An 18,691-nucleotide genomic window follows, 5' to 3' on the forward strand; every position below is an offset into this window, starting at 1 on the left:
CAGATTTCACATGGAAATTTTAGTTTTGCATGATTGAGCAATTCTCACTTATTTTGCATGAATTTACCTGTCGCTTGGGTGTTGAGGTTGTTTTAACATATCTCTAGAAGAGAAATGAAAACTGTGGTCTATTTTATTGGTCAAAGTTCTGGGAAAAAGATATTGAGACAGGCAAATTCATTCCAACTGGTTCAGGCGGTGATACACAAATCACACTTCTTCAGAAATACAGCTTTGTTTTGCCATCACTATAGTGTCACATTCTCTTAAAGGGATAGTTCGCCTAAAAATTCTGTCAACATTTTTGGGTGAACTATCCTTTAACAGCATAAGACTATAATGTTTAAAGATAACTGTTTTGAGCCAGTTTTTATCCATGATGTTAGATGTTTTATCAACATACTGTATTCATATTACAGCAAAAGTGTCATTTTCTCCTGTCAAACTATAATAACATTTTTGGATATGTAATAACATCATAGTTAGTGCCCTACTCTGATTCTTTTTCGCTCAAACTAATTATTTAAAAACACATATTCAGGAACTAGAACATCACTGTTCTGCTATTGCTGCTTCATTTGAAGCTATATTCATTGAGGGAGCAAACATCTAATGAAGACACAAAATAAGTCAACTCCAACATCACATTTGCCTATGTGTGCTTTTACTTACAATCGCAATACAAACATTTACACAGTTTGGTGACATATTTCCCCAGGCAAATGCATTCTCCGTGGAAATTACATATAGCATGCAAATCCTTGCCACCAACAGAGTATGGATAAACAGTGGGCTGATGTGAAAAGAGTGTTTATAAGCACAAATGTGTCTGAAGAGCTCATATCAGAGGTAGAATGGGTAAGATGTTGGTCTGGTTTGTGTTTCTCTCTCTCTTGAGCTTTAGTGACAGTGGAGGTCTTCACCTTCAAGGGGATTATATCATCTCTGGCTGGTTCCCCCTCCATAATTCAGATTCCACCATCCCATCGACACCTTACCTGACTGACTGCACACAGTAAGAATGAGCCGATTAGAACAATCTGATAATGTCATTTTATTGTACTTTGCATATTCCATTTATATCATATCAATGATAACGTCAGCGTTTTCTACAGGCATGTAAGCTATTTTATTCTCTTGATCCATGAAAAAAAATCTACTTTTTCACAAAATTGTTGTGCCGATAATATCATTTGCCATTTAAACCACATTTTACCACACTGTACAGAATGTAAACAACTCTTGTCTGCAATTTTTATTCCTAGAGGCTTGATCAACAGGCATGGCTATCATCTGGTGCAGGCCTTCAGATATGCAGTGGAAGAAATTAACAACGGCACTCAGGATAAGCAACTCCTTCCAGGGGTCACGCTAGGCTACCGGACATATGACTTGTGCTCCCTGCCAGCCAGCAATCTGGCCACCCTGGATCTGCTGACCCAGCAGCACCAAAGATCAGTTGTCAACAGCCGCTCTGTGGCCATCATCGGTCCTGACAGTAGTTCCTACTCTTTTACACCAGCCGCTGCTCTTGGTACATTCCTGGTGCCTCAGGTACAGGGTCAGTAGATCAAGGTTTTAAAAAATGTCAGAATTAACCCTGCATCCATTACATTTCCCGCTATATCAGTATATGAACACGCTATCATTCATTCAAGTACTATTAAACCATTCAATGCGATGATGCAGAAAAAAAGTACTGTACAAATCTGTACTGTAGTGCCATGTCAAGTTCTCAAAATGAACGTAAAGAGTTAAAATAGGGGGGAGTATGGCAAGCCGTTTTAGCTTAAATTGTACCCAGCGTTACTCGTCGTAATTGCATTTTTACTAGTAAGAATTCAATTAGAGAGCTCTGCAATTCAATTCTTACTAGTAGCCATTACAATTAGAGAGCTCTGCAATTCAATTCTTACTAGTAGCAATTACAATTAGAGAGCTCTCTTATTCAATTATTACTAGTAAAAATTACAATTACAAAGCTCTCTAATTCAATTCTTACTAGTAACTATTCCAGTTAGAGAGCTCTACAAATTAATTTTTACTAGTCATATGTCTCCTTTGATTCATTTTTAATTACGGAGCTCTACAATTGAATTGTTACTAGTAAGAATGCAATTGGAGAGCTCTTTAATTCAATTACAGAGCTCTGCAATTATACATATCTTTAATTTGTTTTTTTACTAGTAAAAATTAAATTAGAGAGCTCTCTAATTGGAATTGTTACTAGTAATAATTGAATTGTAGAGCTCTCTAATTGGAATTGTTACTAATAATAATTGAATTAGAGAGCTGTCTAATTGTAATTGTTACTAGTAATAATTGAATTGTAGAGCTCTCTAATTGGAATTGTTACTAATAATTGAATTGTAGTGCTCTCTAATTGTTACTAATAATAATTGAATTAGAGAGCTCTCTAATTGTAATTGTTACTAGTAATAATTCAATTGTAGAGCTCCGTAATTAAAAATGAATGGAAGTCAATGGAGACATATGACTAGTAAAAATTCATTTGTAGAGCTCTCTAATTGGAATTGTTACTAGTAAGAATTGAATTGTAGAGCTCTCAAATTTAATTCTTACTAGTAAAAATGCAATTACGACGAGTAACGCTGGGTACAATTTAAGCTAAAACGGCTTGCCATAGGAGAGAAAATAGGGGATCCGTCGTGCGTCAGGTCTTAAAGTGACAGCTGCCTATTAATCCTGCTACTGTCTGTCATTACTGTTAATCAAAAAACAAAAGACAAAGAGAAAATCACTCCCTGCTCTTGACTGAATAACTTTTGAGGCTATAATAGGGATTAATCTATATTCGATTTATGATTTTTGCTGTGAAGTCTGTGCAGTGTTTGATTATTCAATTTCTGTCTATTTAGGACCTGTCAGATCAACCTGAAAATCTTAAAGCACTGTTTACAAAGTTATGTGGGTCAAAAACAACGAAAACAATAATTTTTTGTGCATTTTAGCAGGGCAGGTAAAAATCTGAACTGGCCCGACTGGGAAAACCTTCGTGTTGAGCCCTGATATATTAAAGGCACAGGTGACATTCATTACAATGGGTTTATGTAGAGATTGTTCACTTAAATTAAGTCGTTAAAGCTTATTAAATGTTAAAATTGATAGCTTTCAATGTTGAATTGCTATAATTAATGGCTAAAATTAAGGGGGGAAATCCATTTAATAGAGACATCAGTAGGCCTATCAGTACTTTATCAGTGATACTGACCTTCATTCATAGTGCTTAGTAAAAAAAAAAAAAATACCATTTAACAGATACCATCTTCATGTTGCTTCTATATTATATTGGAGATTCAGTGTCAAAGTATTACAATATCAAAATGTATAGAAAACGTATATGTTAGGTGTTAACATAAGTCGCAATTAATTCCAGAAAAATGTGCGATTAATTAGTTATTTTTTTAATCGATTGATTATATATTTATATATATCCATTGCATAATAAATGCTGTATAAATGAAACATATAAATTATGTATAATTTTATACATTCACGTTTTTTTTTTTCTTTGGTATTTGTAGATCTCCTACGAGGCCACAAACGAATTGCTGAGCAACAAAATGCTCTATCCAGCTTTCTTCCGCACCATTCCCAGTGACAAGAACCAAGTCAGTGCAATGATACAGATTCTGGTCAAATTTAACTGGACCTGGATCGCCCTTCTCGGTAGTGACAACTCATATGGTATTCAAGGAATGCGAAGCCTTTCCCAGCTAGCTTCACTTCACGATTTATGTATTGCATACCAAGCCGTGATACCCGCTGTAACTGACAAGACGAAACAATACATGCAAGACATGGTCAAAAACATCATCAAAACCAAAGTCAACACTATAGTTGTCTTTTCCAATAAGAGGCGGGCCGCTGGCTTCTTTCCTTTTGTTATCGACCAAAACGTGACAGGTAAAGTGTGGATTGGGACAGAGGACTGGTCGGTGGCGCCAATAGTGAGTAACATCCCAGGGATCAGTACGATAGGGACTGTCATTGGTGTCGCAGTCAAATATACTGAATTCAGTGGGTATGAAGATTTTGAAAGGCTTTCTGTGCCTGGACTTAAAGACAGTGGTCTAAACAGTTCATTCAACCTCAACATCCCATGTATGCAAAATACAGACCTTTATGAAATAGCGATAAAAGGCTTGTCTTTGGCGCAGTATGACATTGTTTCCTCCTTTAATGTGTATAAGGCCGTGTACGCAGTGGCTCATGCGCTGCACAAAATCCTGGATTGTGACTCTGGACTATGTCAGAAATATAAGGTGCAGCCATGGGAGGTGATTGCTTTTAGATTTAAATCACTGAAATAATAATATAGCACACATGCAGTCAGTGTGTGTTGTGAATAGTGTTGAAAATCATTACACATTATATGATTTTCTTTAAACTCCACAGGTATTTCACCAGCTGAAACAAGTTCAGTTTTCAATTCGAAACACATCATTTTATTTTGATAAGAATGGAGACCCTCCTACTGGTTATGATATTGTGACATGGTTATGGATGGATGGCCAGTGGTCATTTAAAGTGGTGGGAAGTTACAGTCCCGGTCCGAATGATCTTCAGTTAGACGCCTCTCAGATTCAATGGCCAGGCCAGGTGTCTCCTGTAACCAAGGTAAGTCTGTATCATTCCTTATATATGCATTATGCCATTTCTTGGCCCTGTATAACATATGACTGTTCAAAAGATTGGGTCAGTATGTTTTTTTTAAATGTTTTTTATGTTTGTAAGAAATAATTTAATACTTTTATTCAGCAAGGATGCATACATTGGTCAAATGTGAAATTAAAGACATTCATGTTACAAAAGACTTTTATTTCAAATAAATGCTGTTTATTTGAATTTTTTATTCATCCTGGAGTTTTTTTTATCATGGTATCACAAAAATATTAAGCAGCACAACTGTTTTCAACATTGATAATAATCAAAAATGTTTCTTGAGCATCAAATCATCAAATTAGAATGATTTCTGAAGGATCACTGAAGACTTGAGTAATGATGCTGAAAATTCAGCTTTACCATCACAGGGATACATCACATTCTAAAATATATTAAAATGGAAAACAGCTGTTTTAAATTGTAATAATATTTCACTTTTGTAACGAGATGCAGGACAGGTGAAGGCAATAACTGCACAAATGATGCATACTAATGGGGAAGTATGCATTGCGCTAGAATTCGGGAGAGGGTGCTCGTGACTGAGAGATGGGTAAACCGGGGAGACTGGACTCTGTAACAACTATATTACTGTTTTTACTATATTTTTGATCAAATAACACAAACTTTTGAACAGTAGTATACATTATACATGCTTCCCAACTTTTTTCCATCAGCTTCTATTCACAAACAAAAGCAGTGGCAAATAAATACAAAAATAATCATAATAATTGAAAATGAAATTATCGTATTAATGAAGAAAAAATAATTAAAATAAGGTACCAGATAGAGTGATAATAATAATAATTATACACTATAAAAATTATATCATCAATAAGTTATGACATCATGTGTTTTTACATTGCTTTAACAATTTTCAACTTTTTAATATAAATTTTACAAGATTCAACTCATTTTTAAAAAAAAAGTCAGTTTGATGTAATTTAAGTTGAAATGACTTCAACATCAAAGTTGATTGTAAAAAAAAGTTTTACAGTGTAATAATAATCATATTTTTGCTCTCTCCAGGTTCCCGAGTCAATTTGTTCCCCAGAATGTCCCTACGGACACAGAAAGCTCATGACCGGACAGCATAAGTGTTGTTTTGACTGCATGGCATGCCCTGCTACCACCTTCCTCAACAAAACTGGTACAAAAACACCCCAAATATCATATAATTATCAAGTACAAGTATATACAGTACAGTAGTTAATGGAGGAAACTAGATCAGAATGACCAGACACAGGATGTCATTCACAGTATGTCCAACAGATGGCACATTTTCTTCAGTTATGACTCCCATGTTTGCTTTTAATCCCCTTCAGGCTAAAATACTTTCTCAAATCACAGCTTTTGCATAGATACGTATTAGTATTCCATTTGTAATTGGGTTTACTCCAATAGTATAAACACTGTAGCCCTGGGACACTAGCAAAACATTACTCTGTTAGTTTACCCATGAGAAAGCGAAATATACGTCCACATTATCAATATATTCTGTATGGAGCCTTGTTATGAAACATTTTGAAAGCTTCTTACGCTAACTTAACTTGTGTCCTCATAGGTTACACTAGCTGCCAAGCGTGTGCCAAAGATGACTGGTCTAAAGCAGAGAGTGAGACATGTGAGAAGAGGGCAGAGCTGTACCTGTCGTTGGGCACTCCGCTCACTACTGCCCTGCTCATTTACCTGGGTGTGACCCTGTTCCTCACCCTGGGCACAGCTCTCATCTTCCTGTTTAACCTCAGTACCCCTGTGGTGAAGTCGGCCGGAGGGAAGACCTGTCTGCTGATGTTGGCGTCTCTGACCGTGGCCACCTCCAGCACACTGTGCCACTTCAGCAGACCGTCCAGCACCGGCTGCCTCCTCAAACAGCCGCTCTTCATCATCAGCTTCACCGTGTGCCTGGCGTGTGTGACTGTGCGCTCTTTTCAGGTATGTTTGGCCATGTTGTTGAGGTCGTGAAGAGGTTAATGGCTTTAGCTGATTTACCCTTTAACATTTCATTTCTGTCTGGCGGCTTCTAAATGTATTTGGACACTTAAGTTACCTCGTTGAATGTATATGCATTAGATAACAAAGCCAGTATTTATTTTAATGAAAGGGCACAAAAACATTTAGCAAAAAGATGTTGGTGAACTCAGTGTTGTGTCTAAGTCAAAATATGAACAAATGATATACTGTTCAAATTGATCTACTATTAAATATGAGGGATGCACAATAATACAATTCTGGCCGATACAATAATATTTATCCAAGTTAAATATGATAAATAGCAGTTATTAAAATTATTTACTTTGTATTTTGTGTAAATATATAAAAAATATATATATATATATATATATATATAGGCTATGACATAACATTAAAATGTCCAGTTTGAAACATTAATATTTGTTTTGAGATTTGCCAAAAATTACATTAAACAGCGAGTAACTCTTTACAATAAGGTCTAATGCATTAACTAATGTGAACAAACAGTGAGCAATATATTTGTACAACTTTCATTAATCTTTAATGTTAGTTGATAAAAAATACTGTCGTTTATTGTTTGTTCATGTTAGCTCACAGTGTATTAACTAAAATTAGCAATTACAATTTTTGTAGTTAACTAGTTGACTAATGTTAACAAAATGAAAGCTGTGTTACCAAACAGTGTTATTAAATTATTATTAAAGGAGAACTGTTATGCAAAATTCACTTTTATATGTTGTTTGAACATAAATGTGTGTTGGCAGTGTGTGTACACAACCACCCTATAATGATAAAAATCTGCCCACTCCTCTTTTTTTAATCCCCATAAATCATAAGCAGTGTCTCAGAACAAGATTCTAGCATGTGAGCAGCAACTCATTTGCATTTAAAGATACATGCATGAAAACAGCATGTTTTTCCTTCCACTCAAAAAGGCATTTACAACATGGTATAATAAGTGATCTGTGGGGTATTTTGAGCTGAAACTTCACAGAAACGTTCTGGGGACACCTGAGACTTATATTACATATTGTAAAAAGGGGCATAATAGGTCCCCTTTAAATGAATAAATGGTCATCTAAATGTAATGTACGGGAAATGAGCATGAACAATTAAATATCCAATTTTCACCAAAAACGATATGGTATTGCTACATTGTGCATTCATGATAAATCACGTTCCTATTTATCAGTTCTCATAATACAACATGAATCTCTCTCTTGGAAGGTGGTTTGTATATTCAAATGGTCCTCCAAGCTGCCAAGATTCTATGAGACGTGGGCTAGGAAGCGCGGCCCTGAGATGTTCATCCTCATCATGACAGTGGTGCAGGTCTTCATCTCGGTTCTTCGCATGGTCCTCGACCCCCCCTTTCCATCTCAGGACTATGACTTCTACCATGACAGCATTGTTCTGGAGTGCAGCAAGACTCTGTCTCTCGGGGCCTTCGCCGAGCTCCTTTTTGTGTGTCTGCTGAGCTTAATTTGTTTCTGCTTGAGCTACATTGGAAAAGACCTGCCTGCCAATTACAATGAGGCTAAATGCATTACATTCAGTCTCATGATATACATGATTTCTTGGATCACTTTCTTTACAGCTTACTGCATTTCCAGGGGGAGCTTCGCCATGGCCCTAAATGTAGGCGCCATCCTCTTAAGTGTGCTAGGGATACTCGGCGGCTACTTTTTGCCGAAGGTGTACATAATCTTGATAAAACCCCAAATGAATACAACAGCTCACTTCCAAAATTGCATTCAAATGTACACCATGTCCAAGCAGTGAAAGCGAATAAGACTTTCTGTGTCTCTCAACATTAGGATAATCCAATAGTGCCTTCTAACAATACAGAGCAACATAATCCCAGTTTCAGTCTTAGAAGGAGCCGATACTCTGATTGTCTTGGGACTGTGACTGCTTGGCATATGCGTAGCCAGTGGGCAGATCGTCAGAGAAAGCCTAATTGTGTTGGCTACCAAAAGGGCAGAGCAACCGTTTCGGCTGCCCTGCGTGAACATCTGTCATGTGCTCCGCTCTCATGGGTGCCCAGTTTCACTCCAAACAACTCTGAGAAAAGATTTAATTGGGCAGCTAATTTTGCAGATACGAGGACAGATGGTGTCACTTGTCCTGTTTGTCTTCAGTAAATCGCATTGCCCAAAGTTATCAGTAAATATAGTCAAAAATATAGGATAAATATGGGAACACTTTACAATAAGGTCCCATCAGTTAACGTTAGTTAATTCATTAACCAACAATGATCAATATTTTTGTTAGAGTATTTATTAATCTTTGTTAACATTAGTTTATAAAAATGCAACTGTTTATTGTTTATTCATGTTAGCTTGGGTCTATTAAATATGATGGAAGTTGCGTATCTGTCTTTTACGTATCTGAATAAAACAGCTTCATGAACAAGAAAAAGTGTGGGGTGAGACTTGATTTTGTCCATCAGAAATTGATTGGATCGTTGGATTGTAAAGGTTTGCTATTGCTGTGATCTCATGAGAGTGACAATATGTCCCGCCATCACGCATCATTAGAAAAGAGAAGAGATGCCATTGCAAGAGGAGGGGAAGTTATTTTGATTAAAGATTATGAGGTCAAAGTGATGTGCATGGATAAATCATTTATAATAGAGCAATATTCCATAAAAAGAACAGGAATCCATGTCTGTTACAATTACATAATTTGAGTAAAAATGAATTGAAACGAAATTATTAATAATTTAAATGTATTAGTATTTGGTAAGGATGGAGAAACGACGCCTCATTAGGCGTTCCCCTGACTGGGAAAATATTCAAAGCTTTGAAAGTGTCGAAAACTATGGAAGCTTGTTTCCGCCACAAAATAAATAATAAATAAATAAGGTGATTTCGACTTTTTATCTCACAATTCTGACTTTTTTTTCTTGCAATTGCGAGTTTATATCTTGCAATTCTGGTTTATATCTCGCAATTCTAAGGGGAAAAAAGTCAGAATTGCGAGATAAAAAGTCGCAATTATCTTTTAAAATGTTTTATTCTGTGGAGAAAAAAAAATTTCATAGAAAACATCGCCATCTGCTGGTTAGTAAAAAGCAGCCAAAAGCATGTGATAGAAGCTCCTCAAGGAAGCAGCCTCCACACACTGCATTTTCAATATTATGTTCGTGTCGTGTGTGTTAAGTCAGCTCTCTCTGGTCAATTAATTTACCCATTAAAGTGTGGCAATAAATGCCAGTATTCAATATGATGGCTAATAGCATAGCCTAATGTACACATATGCCTATAAGACACAGTTGCATGGCAACCCAGTGGGCATTTGATGTCAATTTAACATCAATATGACATCAACATTGATGTCAAAATTACGTCACGAAATAGGTCAAAAATGAAAGTCATATTGACGTCAAAGTGTCGATGTCAATTTGATGTCAAGATTTTGACCTCTGCTGATGTCATTTTGATGTTATTTTGATGTCATGCTTTGTTTGTTGGTATTTGATGTCAATTCAACATTTATTTGACATCAAGATGTCATGATGTTGCTGTCATTACAATGTTAAGCTTTGTTAGCATTTGATGTCAATTCTACACCCAGCAAACACAGTACGTCAATGTGACGTCAGGAAGACGTTGGACTCAAACTAATCCAACGTCAGTCAGACGTCACATTTTGGTTGAAAATGAAAGTCAGGTTGACGTCTAAACCCAACGTTTGTTTGGCGTCAAACTCCAACGTCAGACAGATGTTGAATTTTGGTTGGAATAAGCACCGCAAAAAAATGTGACATGCATGGCAGCACATTAAATCTGTGAAGATCTCAGCAGAGGAGGATTAAACAACACAAACAGCATTACCAGCTTCACTTATTACTAACCAGATTTACTTTATTTAATTTCCGTTTTAATGAAATCAATAGTTGTATTTTAAAGTCAAACGCTAACCACCATCATGGTGACTTTAAAATACAAAATATTATTTCTTTAAACCGGAAATTAAATAAAGTAAATCTGGTTAGTTTTAAGTGAAGCTGGTAATAAGTGTACGGCCATGCATTTCACCTTTTTGTTTGGTTTATTCCAACCAAAATTCAACGACTGCCCAACGTTGGAGCTTGACGTCAAACAAACATTGGATTTAGACGTCAACCCGACTTTCATTTTCAACCAAAATCCAACGTCTGACCGATGTTGTAGTCTATACCCTGTGCCTGCTGGGCATCTATTTGACGTCAGGATGTCATGATGTTGATGTCATTTTAATGCTATTTTGATATCATTCAATATCAAGCTTCAATGTCAGACTAAATTTACCTTTTATAGTATATGCAATTATAGTGCCTTCTGTCATTTTAAACGTGAACTAAATGTAAATATGCTAGGATTTAAATAAATAAAAACACACATGCAAAATACATAGACCTAGGTCTACAACTTTCAAGATCATTCAGGCTAGGTCTTTTAGATGTTGAAAATGATTCACAATGATTTACAATGAGTAATAAATATACTTTTTTCAGACATTGTTTTGACATAAATGTTTTGTCATAAATTTCACATCAATCTGACGTCTTATTTCCTGACATCAAATCAACATCGATTTAATGTCAATGATATTGACCTGAGATGTAGGGACCAGAAAAAACATGTCAGATTGATACCTTTGTTAGGCATCTTTACAACCACAAGGAAATAATTACAAAATATAATGAAAATATGCATATTCATGCATGTCATACATGGTGGTCAAAATCTTGACTATTTGTTGATGTCAAATTGACGTCAAGGTGCCCGCTGGGAAGTAGGCCTGTTTTATTTTCCTGAAATAATTTGTGTAGCCTAAGTAATATTCATCATCACCTCTTTTGCTTTAAAGACAGAAGCACTCGTGATGCATAAACTCTAAAAGTTTGTGTAAAATCTGATGATCATGTTATCCAAAGAGCATCTTGAGCTTTAATGGAAGAAAGATCAGACCGCCAAAGAGTCACGAACCATTTTACTTTGAATAGTGACTTAGAAATAGTATAGAATCTGAAATATGTTTTCCTTTTTTTGTCATAAGGTTTCTTTTATTTACATTTTTCCTAAATCCTAAAACTTTTTGTTTATTACCAGGTTTAATTTTTCCATGTAGACTTTTAAACTCTTCTGTAGCTCAGTCACACACACACACACACACATGCACGCACGCACGCACACACACTTGCATGAGCCCCTGGGAAAAGATAGTAGCCTATGAAAGGCTTGCTGTTGTTAGGAAGGTCATCTCCATTGACACAGGAACGTGTGAGTTGGGAGCAGGGAAGTGTTTCCCACACTACTTTTCCATTGTGAGTGCGATATTCTCAGGAGAGGATAACAATAGACGTGTGCCTGCAGAAGTAGGCTGTGTAATTGTACTTACTTGACATTACCCATCTGTGAATAGAAACCTAATATAGACAGTCTAGAGTTATTTGAGAGTTTAAAATAATGCATATGCATAATTAATGCATATCATATTAAATTTGACTATTCCAGCAAAATAATAAAAATAATTTATGTATGCCTCCACACACACACACACACTCACACAAATCTGGTAAAATTGGCCCTCCAATCAAACTTTGTAAATTTTGTAAGTTTTAAAGGTTGTTATATTTTTATATTTTATTATATATAATTCCGGAACACCTTATTTGACAGAACTACATACATTTACAGAAAATCAATGGTTCACACAAGTTGAGAGATAGTCAATTAGCTCAGTAGATCAGCCCCTTGCTACAAGTGACGTTTTTTGTAATTACTAACTTGTTAACATAATTAACTTGCTAATTTATAGTCTCAACTCTGTCTTTTCATTGCAGATGTTTTTTAAGCAAATGATTAAACATATTGTTCCAGTTGCTTAAGCAAAAAACAAACAAACAGGATCTAAATACAATCTGACTTTGAACAGATCACATCATGTAGTCTGTAGCATACAAACATTGATTCAATCTTCTCCCAAAACCATTCATTGAAAATGTAGAATTTTATTAGCAGAAAATATTTGATGTAAGAGCTCATTTGCTAAGAATAATAATAAAAAAAATTGGTCAAGACAACAAACAGGATCCTTTATCAAAGGTACAACATGCATGCCTTACCTAAACAACAATACAGAAATCTCAGTGCAAACAGAAATATACTCTGAAAAAACTTTTAAGTACAATATCAGTTCAAAGGTCTGATACATAAAACTCCACTGGAGTCAATCTCATTTAAATATGCATACAAAAACCAAACAAGTTAAGTAATAATGTGGTAAAAAAAAATCACCCTAAGAGCTATAAATAATCCACCTCCTTCCACTGACAAACACATGTTTATCTAAAGTTTTTGTCAATCAATATGATGACAGCACAAACATACACTTTGGAAATGCATATCTCCTACTTTGATGAGAGACGTTAATATTACTGTCCCTCAGGGTTTACAGTTTCACAGCATGTCTACCAGGGTCTCCAGACTCCATCTCTCCTGCTGTCCGGCTGCTGCAGTTTGGACGAGGGTGCTGCTGGAGCAGAGCTCGCTCGCTGGGCGCTGTGGAGGTGCTGGAGCTCCCGGCCAGATCCTCCTCCGGTGGAATGAAGAGTGAGGAAGTGGACAGACTCCCTCCAGCAGTGAGAGTAGCCTTCATTATAGTCCCTCTGAGGAAGCTGCTGCCACTGCTGTTTGAGAAAGCTGACCGTCATTTCCAGGATGTCGGCCTTCTCCAGTTTGGTGCTGGGGTCATGGCTGTGGAACTCCTTCTCCAGGAGACTTTTGAGCTGGTCGATGCTGCTGTTGATGCGGTCCCTGCGCATCTTTTCAACAATTGGCTTCCTTGGCTGAAGGCAAACGGAAACACTTGTTAGAACATTTTTCAAACGCAGATTCAAATTTTGGGTGAAACGCTTTGGAAGAAGAACTGCATTTAAATTGAACATACCTTTATTTTGTCCTTATCACTGAAGCGAAGATGGTCAAAAGAGGAGAGTGTAGCTGAATGTGGTGCCATGTCCGTGCTGAAACAGCTTGCTTTTCTTCTGTGCCAAAACGATTTGTGAGCCTCTTTGAGGAGAACCCCTTGTATTTATAGAGCAGCATTACCATCACAAAGCCATGTGGCCTGTGCTGTGTTACTGTTCCCACACTCTGAGACCAGAGGGCCGGCTCATCACAACAATAGAGGACATTAATTTTATGGTTAAATGCCTGCTCGCTTCCACTGGAGGAATGTTTCCCAAGGTATCAGAGAGGCGCCGTTCTTGAAGGTTCAGTGAAGGAATTTGGTCCTTCAGCCAATTAGAAAAATAGAATAAAAAAATGATGAATGTAGGTTTTCAAATGCACTTTGCTTTCACAAAAGCACATATAGTAGAAAAATAAAGATTAAAATAAAATATATCAGATGAACCATGACTGGTGCTTGCGCATGTATCTAATTTAGAGGTTTGTGTAACCAAAATATATTGCAAGGGAAACTCTAGCAGAAACTTGTCTTTTACACATACATTTTAATGCAATAAAGTAAACCATGGCAACTCTTATTTGATATGTTTGTGCATCTAATTTATACCTTGTGTAATCAATGCAAAAATTGACCATGCAGTGTTGAAAAACAAAGAAATGCAAAACAAAGAAATCTTGATACAATTATTTGATAAGTGATTTTTGTAACCTAAATATATTGTACAAAGTGCGTTCATTATTATAGGCTACTATTTTTGTAGGATAAGCAAACTTGTGCAAATTTTCCAGGGGCAGCGTTTCTCAAAAGCATCGTGAGCTAAGTTTAATGATGCCATTAGCTTACGATGCTCTGGGAAACGCAGCTCAGGTCTGGAGCGTGACCAACACCTACTTGCGACAATGGCACGTGGTTAAAACTGTCTGTGACATAACATCAAAGCTACGAGAAACACAGCTGGAAACACAGATTTGAGCCCGTTCCCATGAATTTTCCTTTGATAACTGTTAACAACATGACTGTCAGCTCCACAAGTTAGGTGACAGAACAGTCGCGTCCACGTGCCAAATTACGGAAGTCCTCATGTCGCTGTGAAGGCACGCTTGAGAAAATCTGATATCCTTTTAATATCCTTTTAAAAAACATTCTCAGCCCTCACCTGCTATTTGTGTGAATCGAAATAATGCTAGTTCGTTTTGTAACGTGATTAAAAGTGTTTTTTGCTTCATCTCATTTTATGTCTACGTGTCTGTCGTCACTTCATGGCCAGCACGCGCAGGAGCTCGTGCTGAGATCAGTGAGGTTCATTGTGCTGTTCCTGCTGCTGCTTCTTAACTGCCCCATCACACGACCAGCAGACGCCAAAAGGGTCAGGACAGAGACTCATGCCATTGTCATAACTGTGGGAAAGACACAGCACGTAAGTAAAGTGTTTTACTGTGGTAACGAAGTGCAATGAGAACGAGCAGGTGAATATAGATTATTAATGGCACACGACCAGCAGACGCCAAAAGGGTCAGGACAGAGACTCATGCCATTGTCATAACTGTGGGAAAGACACAGCACGTAAGTAAAGTGTTTTACTGTGGTAACGAAGTGCAATGAGCAGGTGAATATAGATTATTAATGGTGCTTTGATTTCTATTTGAATAAACATGCTTGGAAGTCCCTCAGAAAACATAAGCACTCTCACACAAACCCCCTCTGCATTTGACAGGATCTTTTAACAGCATTCACATTTTCTTCAGAACACATATAAATATATATTTTGTTTTATCGTCTGTCTTAATTTGTTGTGTTATTTTGTTATGGTGTTTGTCATTGTTATTAGTTTTTGTTAATGTCTGTTTAGTTTTTATTAATTTGTAATAATTCGTTTTTAGTTTGTTATTTTAGTAGCCTACTTATAGTTAAACTAGGCTAAACGAAAACAAGAAATGTTGCCTATTGGCAACTAGCTGAATTAAAATAAATTCCCTAAGTGTTTTTGTATTTTATTGTTTATTTAAATTGACAAAAAAGTTTTTTTTATTATTGGTTTAGTATTTTTAGTTTCAGTCTACGATAATAACCCTGGTGATGCCTCTATTTGTATTGTGATGGAGAGCAAAGACTAGTGTTTAATCTACATATATATATATGTGTGTGTGTGTGTGTGTGTGTGTGTGTGTGTGTGTGTGTGTTGTGTGTTTGTGTTTGCTTGTATTTTTCACATATAGCCTACTATTGAAATACTGTGAGTTTGTGTTTGAGGACATTCCCACTAACCTGGGTGCTCTAATCTGAGGAGTGCAAACAATTCACTAATGGCTCCATTGAAAATGTTAATTGCATCTTTGTTGTAAAACAAACAGTCAGTCTTTTAGTGTCACAAACAAACTTGGGAAATCAAACTTGTGGTTGAGCAAAAAAGTCTTAATATACCCACCACCTTATGACAATTTTCAGACATTTTTACCCTAATTTAATTTAAAAAAATACTTTTTCTGAAGTATTCTCTACTATATCAGATGTATAACTATATTCTATGTTTAAGTTGAATTGGATATTAAGTGCTTTTGATACTATGATTCCTCTGTTTTAAACCACCTGTAGCAGCAGGCCTGAAAACATAGGCACTGGGTTTTCACTGAGGTTCCCATGAGTTGTGTGTGAGAGTCCTGTCTTCCTTTCCCACAGTCTGTTCATTGACTGCCCACAGTAAGGAAACAAAAGAAGTGTGTCTTGTTACACATAACATTAGTTACGGTGTTTGAACTCTCTTTATTAGTGGGGGGACCTAAGACGTAGAAAGACCATCTGGACTTTAGACACTGTTCAAACACTTTTAGGATTTTCCCAGGATTCAGGAACAATTTTCAAACCAGTTCAAACCTAGAAATTCTTACTAACTTACTAAATGTATTTATTTAAATGCATAAATAATGTAAGCATACATTTTTACCCATAGAACACACAAAAACTATTGTAAATATTTTACTTTAGCTTGGCGGGTGTCATTGGTTGAGGCAGTCAGCATGCTCCAATCACTGATGTCATTTAAATGAAATTTGTCTATTTAACTGTCTACTCCCCTTGTTCAAGTGAGAAGCATCTGAGAAGTGTAATGTTTCTTAAAAATTGATTATAAATTATCTGTCCAGTTTACTTTTTAAATTTACCTGTTCGGATTTGTGAATCTCTACAGGATCCGCCCCTTTGAGGCAAATTTTGGGTCTAAGTTGAACATCACTTTTTGGTGACATGGGATACCACCTATCTAATTGATTTTAAGGTTAGGAGATAGTTGCTTGAGTGGATAACAAAGCAAACAAGCAAAGTGCTTGTTTGTAATTCCATAATTATCAAATAAACAATTGAAACCAACTGATGCATTTAAAAAGATATTGGAATGCATTAAAAGTTGTCTGAACTCAGAAAGTACCTGATGTTTTCGGCTACTCTTTATTTTAAGGTACCCTTGTTACAGTGTAATTATACAAATAAGTACTAAGTAATATTGCCAACATACTCAGTAATAATATGTATTATGTTCTTACGTTTAGGGTTTGGAATTGTGCATAATTTACTGTTATTACTAGTAGATACATGTGAGATGCATAACAGGGGCATGAAATAAAGTTACCAATTTATTTAAAAGAATGAACACATTGCCACAGAACATTTGATGTAAAATAAATTTTTATTGTTTTTTATAAAACATATTGTAGATTATGTCCAGCATATTCATGTAGTGATTTATTTTAAAGTACAGTGTTTTTACTACCACTGTGCTTGATTGTTAGACTCTTGTTTAAAACACAATTATCTAAATAATCTTTATAAAAGAATTTGTCAGTTATAGTTGATTATAAAAAATCTACAACACCAACAATACAATGTTCAAAAAAAAAGAACAAGAAGTTAATATAAATCACAAGATCAATTAGATCTATTCAGAAACATGGAACATTCATAGAATGCAAATATTGCACCTCAGTGTGAGATATATAGTTGCTAACATAGCAGATTCAATTAGCTTGAAGCATGATTTGCCAATGGCAAAAATACAGTGAATTCTAGATGTAGGAATACAAGCAATTAATACCTCTTGAAAGAGGTTTACATAGAATAACATTTTCTCTTATAACAGAGTTAATCGTGGTAGTTCACATTGTTGTCTTTTAAAAACATAAGAATGGCTTCTACCAGGGTCTCCAGAGCGCCAGAGTTTCCTCTTTGCTGCTGCTCTTTGCGTCTGGTGAATGGAGCTGATGAGTGTTGTTCTCTGTGGACGGCTGCATGTGCAGGAAGTGCTTCAGAAGTCTTCTGTGGGACTGAGTCTGCACTGGACACTGAGACAGGAAGTTGACGGCCTCCTGCACACATCTGGAGTGTCCGTCATGAGCTGCAGTAGAACAGCCTGAGGGATTCTGGGAGCGTCTCAAGAAATCAAGCGTCATCTCCAGGATATCAGCTTTCTCCTGTCTGGAGTCGGGCTGTTGCTTTAGGAACTCTTGACCCAGAAGAGACTTGAGCTTCTCAATGCTGCTGTTGATCCGTTCTCTGCGGATCTTCTCCACTATTGGCTTTCTCAGCTGAGGAAACATTAAGAACGTGCATTTAGAAACACTCATCCATCAGTCACATTTCATAAGAATACATGATTTAGTAGAGTCAGGTGTGAAATGTTGAATGTTTACCTTGTTTGTGAGTGGAAGTTGTTCTCTGCTGATGATTGATCCAGTGATTGTAGGAGCCATGGCTGTGTGTCTTGTGTTCAGTTCTCTGTTAGGATCAGATCTGAGCTGTGCTGAACTCCCTCTCCTCGCTCCTCCATTTATACTCCCAAATCTCCATATGAATGTGTGAGTCTGGAGTTTGCTGGAGGTTCTCACAGTCTGCAGCCAATGGGAGCGTTCGAAAGGCTCAATGGGGCAGAGGGCCGCCACATGCTCAGTGAGGCATTTATTGTACAGGAAACAATGAACTTCTCTGACAGGCAGGTGGAGAGGTGTGTATTACAGGGAGGAAGTTTGTGAGAAAGTGGAAACCCCTTTTGAAGCCTAATCTGCTGCTTGGAAACCTGTAAAAG

The 18,691-nt window shown here is 36.5% G+C and overlaps 3 protein-coding genes across 3 annotated transcripts; 1 reads left to right on the forward strand and 2 right to left on the reverse strand.

The window, feature by feature from the left end:
- Positions 1-854: 854 nt before the first annotated feature.
- tas1r1 (taste receptor, type 1, member 1) lies at positions 855-9,067 on the forward strand (the record flags this gene model as incomplete). The annotated part of the gene is made up of 7 exons (XM_084098625.1): positions 855-1,015; positions 1,266-1,554; positions 3,546-4,301; positions 4,420-4,641; positions 5,713-5,833; positions 6,248-6,618; positions 7,885-9,067. The coding sequence occupies 7 exons, from the start codon at positions 855-857 to the stop codon at positions 8,437-8,439; spliced, it is 2,475 nt and encodes an 824-aa protein (XP_083954751.1). The 3' UTR covers positions 8,440-9,067.
- Positions 9,068-12,638: 3,571 nt separating this feature from the next.
- Positions 12,639-13,707, reverse strand: her12 (hairy-related 12). The gene is made up of 2 exons (XM_084099539.1): positions 13,597-13,707; positions 12,639-13,495 (listed from the first exon to the last, which is right to left on the reverse strand). The coding sequence occupies exons 1-2, from the start codon at positions 13,663-13,665 to the stop codon at positions 13,118-13,120; spliced, it is 447 nt and encodes a 148-aa protein (XP_083955665.1). The 5' UTR covers positions 13,666-13,707; the 3' UTR covers positions 12,639-13,117.
- Positions 13,708-17,283: 3,576 nt separating this feature from the next.
- On the reverse strand, positions 17,284-18,456 carry LOC311073646 (transcription factor HES-5-like). Its single transcript, XM_084099550.1, has 2 exons — positions 18,300-18,456; positions 17,284-18,194 (listed from the first exon to the last, which is right to left on the reverse strand). The coding sequence occupies exons 1-2, from the start codon at positions 18,357-18,359 to the stop codon at positions 17,802-17,804; spliced, it is 453 nt and encodes a 150-aa protein (XP_083955676.1). The 5' UTR covers positions 18,360-18,456; the 3' UTR covers positions 17,284-17,801.
- Positions 18,457-18,691: the final 235 nt, after the last annotated feature.

This window comes from Abramis brama (assembly GCF_963993115.1).
Source record: "Abramis brama genome assembly, chromosome: 22".
Classification (NCBI taxonomy): Eukaryota; Metazoa; Chordata; class Actinopteri; order Cypriniformes; family Leuciscidae; genus Abramis; species Abramis brama.

Excerpts from the sequence above, each read along its gene's own strand:
- her12 (XM_084099539.1), bottom strand. The coding sequence starts at position 13,665 with ATGGCACCACATTCAGCTACACTCTCCTCTTTTGACCATCTTCGCTTC. Across the intron at positions 13,496-13,596 it reads GTGATAAGGACAAAATAAAG|CCAAGGAAGCCAATTGTTGA; the intron begins GTATGTTCAATT and ends GTTTGCCTTCAG.
- LOC311073646 (XM_084099550.1), bottom strand. The coding sequence starts at position 18,359 with ATGGCTCCTACAATCACTGGATCAATCATCAGCAGAGAACAACTTCCA. Across the intron at positions 18,195-18,299 it reads AACTTCCACTCACAAACAAG|CTGAGAAAGCCAATAGTGGA; the intron begins GTAAACATTCAA and ends ATGTTTCCTCAG.